Below are 17,270 nucleotides of genomic sequence, written 5' to 3' on the forward strand. Positions count from 1 at the left end.
ATGTCCCTTTCTGAGAGAAATCAAGTCTACTACATCTCAAAATCTATCAAGTAAGTATATGTCCCTTTCTGAGAGAAAGCAAGTCTACTACATCTCAAAATCTATCAAGTAAGTATATGTCCCTTTCTGAGAGAAAGCAAGTATACTACATCTCAAATCTATCAAGTAAGTATATGTCCCTTTCTGAATATACATCAATGTCTTTTTGCAAGGAAAGCAATAAATTGGTAGGTACCAATAACTTTCTTGCATGGAAGAAGAGGATTGATTTACTTCTCAAGGAGAATGAACTTCTGAAACATATCAAAGGGAATATCACTATCCTTGCTAAGGAACAAACCCAAGCCTAGCCAAGTACAATAAGGATGAGACAAGAGCTCAAAGGATTCTAATAGGATCTATCAAGGACTCTCTCATTCCATATGTCTCCAAATTTGAAATGTCAAAAGAAATCTATGATACACTAGTAGAGCTATTCTCGGTAACCACAACTAGAGAAGTGATATATCTAAGAAATGAATTATACAAGATGATGATGTCAAAGGAAGGAATAACTCCCTACTTCATTAAGATCTCTAAGATGAGAGATCAACTTCAAGAGCTAGGGGAATTCATGTCTGATAAAGAAATGACAACTGTAGTACTCAATGGTCTACCTAAGGATTGGGGCAACTTCACATCAAGCAGATATGCCAAGAAGGAAACTACCATACTAAGTGAAATGTGGTCTCTATGCAAGATAGAGGAAACCAAACTCAAAGTCGAGGAAGATGTGGGATCAAAGGAGCAAGCATTCTCTACCATGGCCAAGAGAGGGAAAATTTGGCAAATTTGGTCCACGAAGAACAAACAAGAAAAATATGTCCAAAGTCCAATGCTATGGATGCCAAGAATATGGACATGAGAAAATGAATTGTCCTAAACTAAGTCTACTTCTTTACTTAAGGTCTTCTTTCAAAGTTTTGAGTAGTATAGGAGCATGTAGGAATAGAATAAAATTGCATTGCTAGAAACATCTTCTAGAATGTAGAAGCATGATGTACATAGAGTTCAAAATACTCATGTAGAAGGAGCATTTATAATAGAACAAAATGCATGGTTAGAAATGTCTTCTAGAATAGAGGAGCATTGTAGATATAGCTCAAGATATTCATGTAGAAGGAGCATACCTAGAATAGGACCTCATCCACAATGAAAGAAAATTGATCATGATTAAGAATCTTAGAAGACCTCCATTAACAAAAGGAAAGAAACATTTGCAGGGTAAGGGTCTTCAAGATCCTATGATGGAATCTTCAAAAGAAGATTCATAAACAAAGGCAGATGTCTCATTGAGAATCCCATTCATGGGATTCAATAAAAGGATGGTATGCAGGCAAGCTAAGATGAAGCAAGAAGGGCCATACCAAGGACAACCAATTGAAGCTAAGATGATCAAAGGAGAATCAAGATGAGGTATGCATGCATCAAAGTTTAGTCATGTTATCATATGTATATTATTGAGTCATGGGAATAGTTCCATAACATGATCAAGTATGAAAGAATCTCTTTCACCAAGGACATGCTCGAAGGCATGTAGTACAATGCAATGAATATCAACAAAAGGAAATACTCACACAAGGAGTATAAGATTGCTGACTAAGAAGCTAGTGAGCAAGAAATGTTGACTAGCACTAGAAGCAAGCAATGAAGTGCTCCCACAAAGAGCATAAGGTGGTTGACCAATCTATCCAAGAAGAAGAAAATGAAGAAAGAGATCAAGCATGTGAAAACCACCATGATCACCAAGAATCACTCTCTGACAAGATACTTTAAAGACATCTCTTGAAAGAAGGCATGACAACTCTGACAAAGGAAGAAAAAGATCAAAGGACCCTTGACACCTCTGAAGGCCTTGGAGATATGAAAGGTGCAGATAATTGATTCTACTCTACAAAGATGTCATGATGAAGAATCCATCCAAAAAAATTACCATTTAATGTTGAAACAATATTAGGATGAAGTCATGAAGGGCTACTAGATCAAAGCATGGGAATAAACAAGTACAAAGAAGCATCCATGTGAAGAGTAGTCCAAAGCATAGACAAGAGGACAAGGAATAACTAGATGACAAGAGAACTTGATTTATGACAAGAAGGCCACTTTCCATGAAGGAAGCAATGACGTGTCAAACCAGGAAGGAAAGTGATCGATGGATGGTGCCCTACCAAGAAGAAGTTCGAACAAAGACTTCATGGCATCAAAGGAAGGAAGGAGATCAAGCAGCTGAAGGACCCACGAAGAAGAAGTTGCCGATGAATGGACAAGTCCCTAGCTATGAGGGAGTTATAACAAGTTCCCAATTATAAAGGAACTTGGACAAGTACCTTGTCAGAGGATACTTGGGCATGTCTTCCTCAATTAAGACGAAGTGATAGACACAACATTCTTGCCTTCACTTGGGAAGAAAGAATGGGCGGATTGGGTAATCATCTGGCATCCGATACTCTTTGAGGATGTGTAGGGCATCCAACACAAGAGTAGGCAAGAGGACCGATATTCTTTGAGGGCTGGGAACCCAAGATAAGAATAATCCTAGAAGGTCATACCCAGTGAACACCTGGCTGGGTATGTACCTTGAGAGACAATGACTAAGGTGTCTATAAGTCATTGGTCTTGCCAACATTGCGCTTTGGTCTATTGAGAGATAGAGCTGTGAGTCAAGGCCTTGCTGTGGAAACAATGTTGGTTATTATGATGCTATAATAGATGGGTTGCAAATCCGGTTTCTCTTATGTGAATTCTTCAAGATTGAAACATAGCCAAACAACTTGTAATGTTGTATGAATACCTCCCTAGTTAGGAGGAGTGTTGAAGGAAATGTAACTAGGTTCGGTCTTCATAAATGTACTTTTGATATTTGTACTTATTCAAGAAAAGAAATATTATTTTTATAATATATGTCAATGAGTTTCTTGCTCATTGAAATAGGTCTAGCACATGTTAAGTGCTATAGGTGAGTCAAGGAGTCAAAAGAAAATGATTGAAGACCTTAAGGGCATGTTACTCCATGTATATGTTTGTATAAGAGTCAAAGAATAACCCTCCAAGCAAAGTCAAGTCTCCTCCAAAGCAAAGACACCTCCAAAGAAGCAATCTGAGCTATATATGTCAAGTCGGCCAGCAGTCTTCTAGTCGGCCTAAAAGGAGGGACAGTCCTCTATATATAGAGGCTGTCCACTCCATTATAACGTCAAGCAATCCTCTCTGAAATCAGCGAAGTAAAGGGACTAGAAAAGGGTGGAAAAGAGTGAAGGAAAAGGGTCTCCAAGTGCAGCGAGGAAGAAGGGTACACAACCGAGTTTAAGAGGTCTGTTCTAGGGCAGCTGCAGTCACACGTGCGAGGAAACAGAGGGCTGTCACTGCAGTTATGACAACAGAAACACATAGTCATCTATCTCTCTTTGATGGAAACATAGCCAAATACCTTGTAATTCTGTGATCTGAACTTTTATTTGAGTCAAAGTCCACCAAAATAGTCAAAGTCGGCCCTCCTTGGAACAAGTCGGCGTAAGCCTCCAAGAGACAGCTATTTGACCTCCTGAACAGCTATATATAAGAAGGAAGTTCGACCCTATTGGAAACCATCTATTTGACCAACAAGAATACATCTGAAACCAATGAAGAAGAGGAGTCGAAGAAAGTCAAGGTTGCACGAAATGGGGAAACGGGTATGAGTTTCCGAAACGAGAAGCGATACGAAACGCGACCTCCCCAAATTTTGGAAACGGGGAAACACGAATATATATATATATATATATATATATAGGACATTTAAGAAATATGTGCAATCATAAAGCATATATGATACATTCTAATTTATTACATTATGATAAAACTGTCAATTGTCAATGCATAAACTATAAGTATCTAAATTTGCATCACATTTCTCATGAATAATCACATAATGAAAATAGAAATATCCAAAATCAGCCACGAGAAATTTCTAATTTCTTGTCTCATGCTTGATTGGGAGTCTCCCCTGCATAGAGGGCTTGGTTCTCTCGATTAAATACAAGTTCCATACCCTAGTACATGATAAAATCCAGTGGAAACATTGCAATCCCCCCAATCCTGAAATCCTGAAAAACAGATAAGTTTGCTGGATTTTGAGTGAGATCTAAAATTCTACTTTCTCCATATGAAATTCAATGAGGGCGAAACCACTCTCAAACATCCTGAGTCATTTCATGGTAATGTTAAAAATTTAAGTAAAAGGATGAAAATGAAAAATAAAGGAGAATATCACTTTTACTTTAAGAATTTAACATTACCATGAACTGCATATCAACACTAGGGCAAAAGTTCACTTTTATAACTTTAGACAGGCATCTGGAAGCACGTAGAAATCTCTAGGCTAACGTAAGAATATATTAAAAAAAAAAAAAAAAACACAAGTAAATGCTGAAACGTGGGTCGTACGGCCTTGAAACGCGCTTCAGGGCGTACTAGCCACGTTTCAGTTTTGTGAAACGTGGCAGTACAGCCTGAAATGCGTTTCAGGGGCGTACCAAACGCGTTTCAGCGTTTCGTACCCGTTTCCGTATAGAAACGCCCTTCTGCCCCACGTTTCCTGCAACATAGAAGAAAGTCAAAAGAGAGAGAAGGATGAAGTCAAAAGGAAGAAGAATATTCCAAGTTTGAACGATTTTTTGACCTAATGACAGCTCGCATGTGTGGACTGTAACTTCTGTGGAGAAGGCTGAATCTTCTAAGGTTGCCACAGGGCTGAATTTCAGCCTCCCACTGCAGGTGTGAAATTTCAGTGTTGACCAGATTTGGACAGTTTGACCATCATTGACTTTGAGAAGAGTTGACCAGATTGAACTTGACATTTTGGAGGCAGTTTTGGGTCTTGGTCTTGGTCTTGGAAATCTCATTTTGATCTGATTGTTTGAGTTTCCCCCTTGTGGGGTTTTGCCCTGGCTTGGAGCCTAATTTTTGTGTCTCTTGCTTCTTTATGATCTCTATATTTTTTGGGAGACTGAATAATTGTACAATTGCTTGATGAAGAAGACATAAACAGTAATAAGGCGATTACGAATATTCACTAGTAGTTATCAAGAAAGAGAAATCAATAATAATCTATACTCTACTTGGTTTCTCAACATAATGAGGGAAAGGTCATTTTAGAACCAGAAGGAATCATCACCACCACAGAAAAGAAGTTACAGTCACGAATAATTAAAGAATATCTTATTAAGTGGAATTGTGAAGAACCTACTAGAAGAAGAAGCCTTTTGGGAGACAAAAGTTTTTCGTCAACGACACCCTTCGTTACCTATGCTTTGAGGACAAAGCATTTTCTCGATAGGAAGGCAATGTTGTAAATAAATAATAATTATAATAAAATAGTTAATAATTACTTATAATAAGTCATGACTCGGGTCATGACTATTTAGAAAAGGTGCCTCGGGCAATATTTAAAGATGAACCCTTCATTGTAAACCATCATCTATTATGTTGCCCCATCCCAAGAGCACAGGGCAGAAGGGAACCACACCCCCTAACCTGGGGAGTGTGTTGCCCTGTAACACTGATATAAAGTGTAACTATTTTTAGGTTATGTCTTAACGCAATGTTGGTTGAACATGTGCTTGCCTCTCTCATGAGACATGAATTTTGTATCCTACTTTGATATTGAATGATTGAATCATCTTTCTCTGTCTGTGTCTCTTTCTGCGACTCTATTTGTGTGTGTATAATTTAACAGTTTTTCCTACGAACTTCCAGAATTTCAATTCAAAGCTCAAACTATAAAGGATGGAAGCTTTTAAAGATCCAACAAAAAGCCAAAATTTTGTTAAGCTGCTAATCATGGCGATTTTGACACACACTCAAATCTCAGTTTCTGAAGTTAAGTGTGCAAAATTTTGGCTTTCACTCAATAAAAAGTTTCCAAAAATATCGTTGATGCAGCTTTATAGTCAGAATATGTGGCTGGATTTGAGCTTTAAATCAAATTCTTAAACTTCCACTCGATCTCTGAGAATGTGGCTACTTATTATTTATTTGTTAGTTGATTTCACCGTATTACATTATTACTACTGACTTAGATTAACATACAAATTCACTATATTTTTGTTGCTTATATTTATAAGATTCTTTTGCAGGAAGTTTTAAAGTTCACATTCTTTACATTTTACAGGATCATGTCAAGCGCCAGACACGCTTCATCTCTAGTAAACCAGCAAAAGTCATCATATCTGAAATCGAATCTGCTGTAGAATCTATGGGATTCAAAATTCAGGTTTCTAATTACAAGGTAATACTGTTAGAAATTAGAGCGATCATTCATGAGAAATTTATTCTGTAGTATGGCTAAAGCAAGAAGTTTTTAACTAAACAACATTTGATATTGGGCTGGGCATGTAGTTAATTATGATTGAAACCTTTCAGAGATAATATTGATGATTACAAAGAAGTTGAACTCCAGGATAACAGTGCCTAGGTTCCCACAGATCATGTTGGTTAAACCTCCATTAAATGATAATCTAGATTGATTAGTTCCCAATTAATTTTCTGTTTTTGATGTTCCCCTGCAGATGAGAATTGAGGGACTTACACAGAATAAGACAGGACATATTTCTGTTGCATTAGAGGTAAATCATCACTTTTACTGTATGTTTATATTGCAATTTCTATGTGTCATTCTCATTCTCAGTCTATTTGCTGAACATAATTGAGCTTCTTTTCCTTTTTGAAAAATGCACCTTATATTTGTTGATTTTCTAGTGCAATCAAGACCAGTACAAATTTTCAAACTGATAACTACTTCCAATGATACAATTTAGAGCATTCCAATCATTAAGCAGTTATACATGAAAAATTTCAACCATTAACTTATACAATATAGCAATAGAGATCACAGTAGACAATGAGACAAGAGACACCAAAATTTAGGTCAATGATCAGGGCAAAACCCACAAAGAAAACCAGAAATCTTTCCTTATGAGAGAGAGTTCAATTCATCAAAATGTATATCAGAATATTCCAGTCAAAATTCCAATCTCTGACCTCAATAAATGCCAAGTCAAAGTCTGCAACAGATGGGCTGAATTTTGGCCTGAGGAAGCTGGTCAAAGGGCTGAAATTTGGCTTGCAATACCACAATCAAACCTCAGTCAAAGTTGCACAGTTGACCTGCAGTCAAGTCTCCGTCAACAGCCCAGAAACAAAGATAAACTTTGGTCAAACAAAGTCAACAAATCATAGAAAATCTCGGCCTCCAAAATCAGTCAAGAGCTTGGCCAAACAGACAGAAATAAACCAAAGTCAATGCTGGTCAAACAAAAGTCAAATAGCTGGTCAACAAAGAACAAATCTTCTTCTTTTTCTCCTCGAACGTGTGAACAAAACTCCTTGTGTTGGCAAATGAAATGTGATGGATGGATGTCAAATGAGGCCAATTGAATGCCAATATATACATGTGCTAGGAGGTGGGTTTTGACCGTGGGGTGAAACCCTTTCAATGAGTGGGGCAGACTTCTGCAAATGAGTCCGACTTGGCCAACATAAAAATATATAATTTCTCCTTGTTTTTGCCAATGAAAACACTGACCGAAGCTACCAATTTTCAACACTCCCTCTTAGCTAGGGAGGTACTTTTCATTCTCTCTCTCTCTCTCAAGATCAATCTCCCCAACCAATCCATTGGTCTCTCAGTGATAACCCAAGGGAGAGATCAGATGTACAAATCTCATTATAAGGAAAGATACATGGCATCAAACTCATCCATAGGCTAAAACCCAATGGCATCAAGGTCAACACCCAACTGACCAATGGGATCAATCAATGAGGCCAACCTCTCCAACCATATGAATTGGTTTCTTAGTCAAGCAAAATGACCCAAGAGAGTACACAAAATCAATTTTCTCAACCAAACCAAGTTCACTTGGTCTCTCAGTCAAACACAATGACTCAAGGAAGAGAACTCAAAATCAGTCTCCCCGACCAAACCCATTGGTCTCGTAGTCAAACACAATGACTTAACAGATCACTCCAAGCCTCAAAACCAAACTCCCCAACCACATTGGTTTCTCAGTCAATCTCAATGACTAAAGGGAGTAACTAGGACAATCTTCTCGACCATAAACCTTGGTATCTCAGCTAAGTGCAAGGAAGATTGTCAATCACATGATGCTATACAATCAATGCTCAATCACATGATGCTATACAATCAATGCTCCCTCTTCCAGAGAGTGATTCTCAACAACTCCAAGTTGTTCTTTGAAATAAGCAACCTTAATCCGAGACAATGGTTTCGTCAAAACATCACCAACCTGCTCATTAGTAGGTACATATTCAAGCCTCACAACTCCTCTCTGGACAATATTTCAGAAGTAATGATATTTGATCTCAATGTGGTTCGACCTGTCATGCAAAATTGGGTTCTCAGACAACTTTACACAACTTTGATTATCACAATATACAATGGTCGATTCCAGCACCTGATCAAACAAATCAGCAAACAACTTACGAAGCCACAAAAATTCACAACAGGGTGAACATGTAGCTATATGCTCAGCTTCAGCTGTACTAAGAGCAACAAAAGTTTGCTTCTTATTTGACCATGAAATCATAATAGAGCCCAAACTAAAATAAAAACATAAGTGCTCTTTCTATCGTCAGTGCATCCAACCCAATTAACATCAATAAAACCATGCAACTACCATTTTCAATGGTGCCACAGAGATATTTCAATATATCTTTTGTTGCAACTCAATGCACATGTCGGGGCTCAACCAAGAATTGGCTCAACGTGTTCACAACATAGAAAATATCAGGTCTGTTGTTCATGTTGAAAATTTGGCAGCTTAGGGATGAATTTCTAAAAATAGAATTTCTAAAAGTAGAAAGTCTAAAAATAGAAGTTTGAAATTAGAAAGTCTCAAGTTAGTAAATCACCTTCCATCAATTGGTAATCAAGTATTGTTGATGGAAAATCCCTTCTGATCATCAATCAATCCTAATAGTTCAATTTCGACTTAATCATCAATATTATCATTATTATTATTATTATTCTTATGATACTATTATATTATTATTAAAAAGAAATTCAAGTCACTCAATCATGGCTCTCAATAATGTTTTCTTACACTCTCATTATTGGCATGGCATATTCCTCTTACACTCTCATTAATGCTCTTACACTCTCTTACACTCATTAAAGCACATCATAAAAGATTCTCTTACACTCTCTTGCACTCAATAAAAGCATGTCATAAAAGATTCCTCTTACACACTCTTTAATGCATATGTTACACTCTCTCTTAAAAGCATAAGTTACGAAGACATGAGTTACACTCTCTCCTAAATGGGAATGAGTTACACTCCTCTTGGCATGCAAGTTACTCCTCCTTTATGGCATGGATTCATTGCTCCTCCTATATATATGTGCCTCATTCTTTCTCCCCTCACTACTTGTGCATTGTGAAAGAAGAATTCGAACTTGAGAGAGAGTTGGAGAGAATTGAAGAAGATTGTGAGAGAGAGACTTGGAGAGTAAGAGCAGAACTTGGTGAGCCAAGGTTGATTCAGTGTTTCAGTGTTGATTTAGTTGAAGGGAAGGTTGATTCAGTGTGTGCATCTGCTGCTGCTACCAATGATTTTCATGCTACAACTTATTCAAATTTGGGTAAACTTACTCATTCTCTTGATCTCTCATTGCACTATGTATCTCTGTTGAATAATTGATTTCTAATAGAAGGAATCCAGTTGGGTTTTCCCCATGTGGGTTTTTCCTTGGTGATTGGACCTAAATCCGCTGTGTCTCATTTTGTTCTTGGTTGTCTTCTATTGTGCATTTGATTTATGTTCTATCTACAATTGCTTATCTAATATTGTAGCATAAATACGTTTTGTAATAAGTGATTGTTACAAAATAGAAGATCAGAATTTCAACTGTTCGCCAGATAATTCAATGAGTCAATCAATTTGTGATACATAGAGGGATCAATCAGATCAGAATCACAGTCCCGTATCTTCAAATTTGTCACCATGGGAGTGTCCATGGACTTACAGTCTGTCATGCCTAATTTCTGAAGGATCTTGACAATGTACTTTCCTTGCCCAACAAAGCTTTCATTAGGCTTTTGCCATCTTTCCAATCCCAAATAGTAATGCATAAGACTAAGATCCTTCATCTCAAATTTAGGAATCAGCTTCCTATTACATTGGAGATTGAGAATCTCAGCCCTTGTAAAAAGTAGATCATCTACATACAGTAGCAAAATCAAGGGCTCATGTTCAACAACTTTGAAGTACTAATTTAGATCAACATCGCTCTTTTTGAAACCAAGGCTCAACAACGAGAGTACCACGCACGAAGAGCCTACTTAAACCCATACTGTTGAAAATGTAACTAGTGTCGGTCTTCATAATCTAATAAAATGTAATTTTTATAATTGACATATTTATTATTATTATTTTATTTTTGGTCAAAGTATGTTCTTCATATTCGTAGAATCAAAAGAGTAAAAAATAATTCATTATGAGTAAAAAAGAAATATATTTGAGTCAAGTCCCATTTGGACTTTTTGTAAGAAAATATTTTTATTTTTTATTTTGAATCAAAAGGTCAAACAAAGACCTAGTCGGCCATCCTTGGACAAGTCAGCCTATGTGGCAGCCATTCGACCCTCCTCGGCAGCTATATATAAGAGTCAACTCGACCTCTTGGATTCATTCACTCACTCAACACATCAACATTGATTTTTGTGCCTAATTGAGAAGAAAGAGAGCTGAAGTCAAAGGAGAGAGGAAATTCGAATTTTCTGCCTTGTTTCTGCTCACACGTGTGAAGGTTTTATGGCAAATTTGAGGTAACTACAAAGACGAAATTCGGCCTCCACTACAGGTCCGAAAATTCTGTGATTTTGACCATATTTTAGAATTTGATCAACGTTGACTTCCGTTAACTTTGACTTGTTGGATGTGTTGAGAAATTTAGGGCACAACTAGGTTAGGGTGATTTCTCTTACTTTGATAACTTCTTGTGAACTTATTTTACTTAACTTGATGTACTTTATAGTTAGCTTCTTCTTTACTTGCTTATTATAGTGTTCTTATCATCAAACAACTACCAAACTATGAAGATCAATGAAACAAGAGGACACAAAATATAGGCTGCAAGCTAGGGCCAAAAACTCTCCTATTGAGAGGAAAAAGCACAAGAATTCTTCTCTTCTTATAGAATCTTCAAATGACGAATTCCAAAACCTAAGACCCCTCAAAGAGCAAGTCAACCTCTCCCTTGATCAACTTGTCCTTCACAAAGTCAACCCACGTCAGACTGCTTCAACACTTCAGATTTCGGTGGCTGCTTCAGCGCTGCAATTTTTTGCCTCTACTGCAGAAATCCTAACTCACGTGAGGAAAAGATGATGAATTTTGCCTTCTCTCTCCTACTCTTGGATTGCTTCTTTCTTCTTGACAATTTTGCTTGCACACTTGATACTTATGGCACCAAAATTCGGCTTACTTGGAGGTTTAAAATTTCTGTTTTGTTGCAACATTTGATGCCCTAACTTTTCGCACGTGTGGGAGGATTTAACCCAAAACAATCCTCTAAAAACTTTGATCTTCCTTTTCTTCTTTCTCCTCTACTTCTCTTCCTTTCTTGGTCTCTTTCTTGTTCTTCCATGAGCTTCTTGGATGCCTTGTATGTCTTTTAATGGGGTCAATTTCTTCCTTGTATATAGGCTTCTTGTGGAGGTTGAACAACGCTTATGAGGCCGACTTGATCTTGGAGGGTCTTTATGACATAACTTTGACTAAATTAAATACTTTTGACTTGATACATGATGCCCAATAGGGTCTTTTACATATGACAATGGCTCTTTGACACCTAGACTTTATGACAAAGCCCTAGAAGCACACAATGGGTGCTTGAATTATAAATAAATCAACCTTGAGCATGAAACCCATGCTAAAATAATAATAATATATTCTCTTTCTCTTTTATATCAAATGCAAAAATCAAGATCATGAAGACCGAACCTAGTTACATATTTCAAAGGGAGGAGACTTGGAGGAGGGTTGACTTGGGATCTTTGTGGCAGTCTTGGTCTTGGGTTCTTGGATATCTCATTTTGGTTTGATTCTATAAGTGAAGGATTTTTGGGTTTCCCCCTTGTGGGGTTTTTCCCTGGCTTGGAGCGTAAATCTTGGTGTGTCTTGTTCTCTTGTGATATTTATGTTTTGAATTTGTATAATTGCTTGATGAAGAAGCTAATATAAGTAATAAGAAGGTAGTTGATATTCACAATAATTATCAAGTTAAGAGAAATCAAGCATTGTCTTCATTACACTTGGTTTCTCAACATGGTATCAGAGCTAAGGTTAAAGGAAGACAACTTTGTTAAAATTGGCAACTAGGGCCAAACTCCATGTGGGTCTACTTATTTATGGCAGCTGATATTTTTTTTGGATTCCCCTTGTCGAGAGGTGTAGGATTGATCTAAAGATCATCTAATTCCGACATGTATTCATGGAGATACGAATTTATTTGCGTTATGTGACAATTCGTCAAGGTCAGTCAACAACCAATTTACCCCATCTTATCCTCAACATTGCACCATAAATAGAGATGGCCTTCAAGTCATTTACACACACATCCCTTGTGATCTCTCTCCACTTGTTTGGGTTTTGGTGGTAGGAGAGATCTAAAAGAGTATACACTGCCCTAGCCCTAAGCGCAGTCAAAAGGAGAAGGCTTTACACTGCCCTAATGAAGATCAAATCACAACCATGGAAGGGACCTATATGCTTCCCTAAAGCAGATGCCCTAGCCCTAAACACAATCTTAAAGGAAGAGTCATAGTCGCAACCTTGGAGGAGCCCTAGCTGCTGTGAAATGTGCCCTAGCCGTAGGTCTTATATGCTGTCCTAAAGGGATTAAATCTCAGTGAAGAGAGGCTCCTTCGCTGTCCCAAAAGAAGGCTCTTCTACGTAGCAAGGAGGCTTCCATACGTTGTCAAAGGAAGCTCCATAAAAGCCCTAGCTGCAGTCTTCTATACACAGCTAGACACAGTCAAAGGGAGCCTAAATGAACTCCTAATCTGCAGTAAGAAAGAGCCTCAACACACAGTCCAAAGGATGTGATTTAGGTGCTGTTCAAGTAAGGAGACCTAGCACATCTTAGCCACAGTCCTGAAGTCTAAACCACAGGTCAAGAGGTGACCTCAATTCGTAATTAAGGGTGACTGCTCTAAGAATCCCTTACATGTTGTTTCACAGCTAGAGGGTGATCCGTAACTACAGGAGGATGGTCACAGGAAATACAGTTGGTTGCTGTCTAGAAGGAGGCCTTACACAGTCACCTAGCCGCTGGGATAATGCCACATTGTTGTAGGTGATAGCATGGCCATTTCCGTATTGTTTGGGTATGACATGCTGGGCAGAAGTATCTTATAGGAAGGAGCTATGGGGCTGCTACATAAAGGCTGATTGGGTCACTGTATGAAGGGACAAGGTTACAGTCAACTGCTGGGCTAGGGCACAGGCCATAGCCAGCAGTTGGAAGCCTCTTTAAGTGTTGTGCCCAAACCCTATTATGCAGTGTATCATTGGATATCATTGTGAAGGATATCCTCAGTAAATAGGTGGACTGTGGAGTATGTTTAGAGTGTAGTAGTTCTAAGATCTTGTGCCCTAACTAGAGATTAGGTTTTCCAAGATATGCTTCAGTCCTTTCAGCTTACACATGTTGCCAGATGGGCAACCTTGACATGATCAGTGAAGCAACAAAGGGGGAATAGCGTTATAGAAGGAAAGCTTCAGTGTTTTGGGTAATTGGTTGAGCTTCTCTAGGCTATCATCTGCTGCATTGTGTCATCTTCAGGGTGAAGATCTCTGATGTCTGATCTCTCATTTTGGCAAGTCAAGGTGTTGACTTCAAATGTATTTGTACTATCTCTCTCTCTCTGCTGAACTATTGAAGAATATAAGAAGAATTGATCAAGGGTTCCCCACATTAGGGTTTGTCCCTCGATGGTGCACATCTTGTGTCCTCATGTCTTGGCTAGTCTTCTGATGTTTATGTTTATGTTTTATCTGCACTTTACTATCATGCTAATGTGATCGCTAATCTGAATATTGTCATTGGGCTAAAATGAAAAATTGAAGTAAATTGCTCTCAACATAGAACATACCTAAAATTAACATGGTATCAGAGCTGAGGTGAAGACAAAGCCCAAGCAAGAGTGAAAGAGCAATCACCAAAGACATTTGGAAAGGACAAAATGCTCAATGGGTTCCTCATCCCACTTCCCGAAACCAATAAGTGCTAGAATATGTGAAGGGTAAAATCCCTGAGCCTCCATCTAATGCACCAGCTGCTACAAAGAACAAGTACACTAAGGGTGGAAGGAACGACAGATGCCTTGCTTGCAATAAGTTTGGCCATTATGTGAGGGAGTGTCCGAATAGAAGGGACACATCACTTGATGATGACAACAATCATTCCAGGGCCATCTTCAATGATCGAAGGAATGACAGGTACAATGGCAAAGGAAAAAGGAATGCAGGTCATCAAGGAAATGGCCAATTCTTCAAGAAAGCAAGGAACTCCAGGTATGAAGAATCAAATGTTGTTTCTGATAAGCAAAGGGAGTATTATTTTATATTGACCCTCTCCACTACCTCTCCTCCGGACTCTTTGGGAAATTGGTTTATTGATAGTGGTGCCTCAAAGCTCTTCACCGGATACAAGGAAGCTCTCTCTATTTTGATAGAGAAGGAGACAATCGTGGAGATTATTCTTGGAGACGATGCCACCTATCCCGTAAAGGGTGTAGGGAATGTTACTCTTCAATTGGATCAGGGTAACTCGATTCATTTACAAGAAGTTCTTTATGTACCTGTTCTTAAGAAGAACTTGGTGTCCATTTCGGCAATGGAAGACAAAGGTTACAAGGTGGCATTCATCGATGGAAAGGTACGTGTTTGGAAAAGGAATTTTAAGGATGCTTTTACTCTTGGGTTCAGGGTTGGCACTTTGTATCAAGTTGTAGGAAGTCTATTGGGGACCATGTCGTGTGACTCATCTCTTCAAAGGCACCAGAGGTCTGCCCATCTTCATTGTAAGGCCCTACTCGATGTAAGACAGATGGTGACAGGGATGTCTGAATTCAAGGAATATCATGAAGGTACATGTCCAAGATGTACCGAAGAAAATCTTGCAAGGGGACCATTCGCCTCATGTAATAACAAGACCTTAGATGTGGAACAACCCGAGGGGTTTGAGATTCATGATCGTGAATCTCATGTATGCAGGTAGTCTGAAGCAAGCACCCTAGGCTGGGTATGAGAGGATTGACAACTATCTGATGAAGCTGATATTCACTAGGAGTGAAGCCGGACCAAACCTTTGCTTTAAGGTTGTGGATGATAGACTCTTCATACTGGTACCTTATGATGACAACCTCTTTCTGACAGGTACAGACCCTCTCATTTGCAAAAATAAGAGGGAGTTGGATTCCGGATTTGGAATGGTGGACTAAAAACCTGTGACTACCCCAATGGAGCCTAACTTTAAGTAGTTATGTGGTAGTGTTGCCAGACCTGATTTGGGAAATGCCTATGAGTTTCATCAACTCATAGTAGCATTGATGTTCTTGGTGAACTCCCATCTGGACATATGTTTTGCAGTTAACATGTTGAGCCAACATATGGCTGAGCCTCATTACTCACATTGGATTGGTGCCAAGAGTCCTCTGAGATATCTTCAGGGCACAATCTCTCATGGATTGAGAGACACTGCTGAAGATGTGAGGCTGCATGATTATTCTGATTGGGCAGGCAGTGTGGAGGATCGCAAGAGCACTTCCGAGTGCTGGTTCTCTTTGGGTTCTGCTTCGATATCCTGGATGAGCAGGAAGCGACAGATGGTTGTTTTGAGCACTGCTGAGGTCGAATACATAGCTCTGAGTATGGTCTCGTGTTAAGCTGTTTGGTTGGGGAAGCTCTTTAGTAAGCTGTATCGACACGTGCTGGATACCACCGTGATCCTGTGTGACAATCAGTGTGATCTGATTATTAAAGAATCTCATATTTCATGATTGCTCCCAACACTCAGACATCAGGTACCACTCTATTCGAGATATGGTACATTGAGGAGAAATAAGGCTCCATCACATTGGCACTGATGTGCAGGTTGCCGATAATCAGATGAAGCTCCTAGGAAAGGTCAAATTCCTGACTTTCTGAGAATGACTTGGAGTCGTGGAGAGACCCTCTCTTGAGGGTCCTGTATGAGATAGACTTTGAGCTCTGGGAGCTCCGGGGGGCTTGGGGTACTTCTTGGAGTGATGAGCAACCATAGGGTGAGTGGTTCAACCTTCCCCTAGTGGTCTGCTCTGTAGGCAGGATGAGTGGTTGAACCTTCCCCTAGTGATTTGTTGTGTACAGGGTGAGTGATTCAGCCTTCCCCTGGGATACCCCATGGCGACATGTAGGCAGGATGAGTGATTCATCCTTCTCCTGCTGAGACATCCTACTCATGCAGTTTGGGACTCATGGGAAGTACCTCTCATCTGCCCAATTAGCAGGGAAATGAGGATAGGGACCATAGTACTACTGATGTACGCATCGTGTACTACCGTACTCCCTATGCTAGGATGATATTAATCTGGGATCAATTGGAACAGACTTTAGGTCAGTAAGAGTGGTATGAGACACTCTTTATTTGGAACTGATTTCAGTTCAGTAAGAGTGGTATGAGACACTCTTTTATTTGGGATTGACTTCGGGTCAGTAGAAAATGGTATGATACATTCTCGATCACTTCTTCTTCTTCATAGTTCAGTAGAGCAGAGCAGTGCAGGGCATTGCGTTGATGACAAAGATAGTACAGTCTGGCAGATGGATTAGCAGATGGAGTTCTCCCTTGTTGAGAGGGAGTGTTAAAACTGGCATGTTAGGATATTCTGACACATAGGAAATAATTAAGTATAACTTGGTCTAGTGTAGAGTTAGGTAAAGTGTGTTTCTTTACTATGTACTTTTGTAACCTACAATCCGACGGTCACGATATGTTCTAAACATGAAGTGATCCGACGGTTCATTCTCTCCTTGGTATTACTCACACTTGATCCGTGGACTGTTTCCCTCTTTGAGGGTTTTAACCACGTCAAGAATACTGGTGTATTGATCTGTGATCTGTTTGTGAGCGGTGTCCTTTGGTGTTCTATCTGAGGAACTTGCTCTACACTAGACCAAGTTATACTTAA

The 17,270-nt window shown here is 39.0% G+C and overlaps 1 protein-coding gene across 2 annotated transcripts in view; it reads left to right on the forward strand.

Moving 5' to 3' along the window:
- Nucleotides 1-17,270, forward strand: part of LOC149220926 (CBL-interacting serine/threonine-protein kinase 8-like) — a 276,424-nt gene that overhangs the window by 247,271 nt on the left and 11,883 nt on the right. For both annotated transcript variants that reach the window (XM_089384950.1, XM_089384949.1), the window contains exons 11-12: nucleotides 6,188-6,304; nucleotides 6,585-6,641. In XM_089384950.1, the coding sequence (XP_089241076.1) occupies nucleotides 6,188-6,304; nucleotides 6,585-6,641 (174 nt within the window). The remainder of the gene's footprint in view (nucleotides 1-6,187; nucleotides 6,305-6,584; nucleotides 6,642-17,270) is intronic.

This window comes from Pinus tabuliformis, chromosome Q (genome assembly GCF_031772625.1).
Source record: "Pinus tabuliformis cultivar Carrire ecotype Pingquan chromosome Q, CPIR1, whole genome shotgun sequence".
NCBI classification, from domain to species: Eukaryota; Viridiplantae; Streptophyta; class Pinopsida; order Pinales; family Pinaceae; genus Pinus; species Pinus tabuliformis.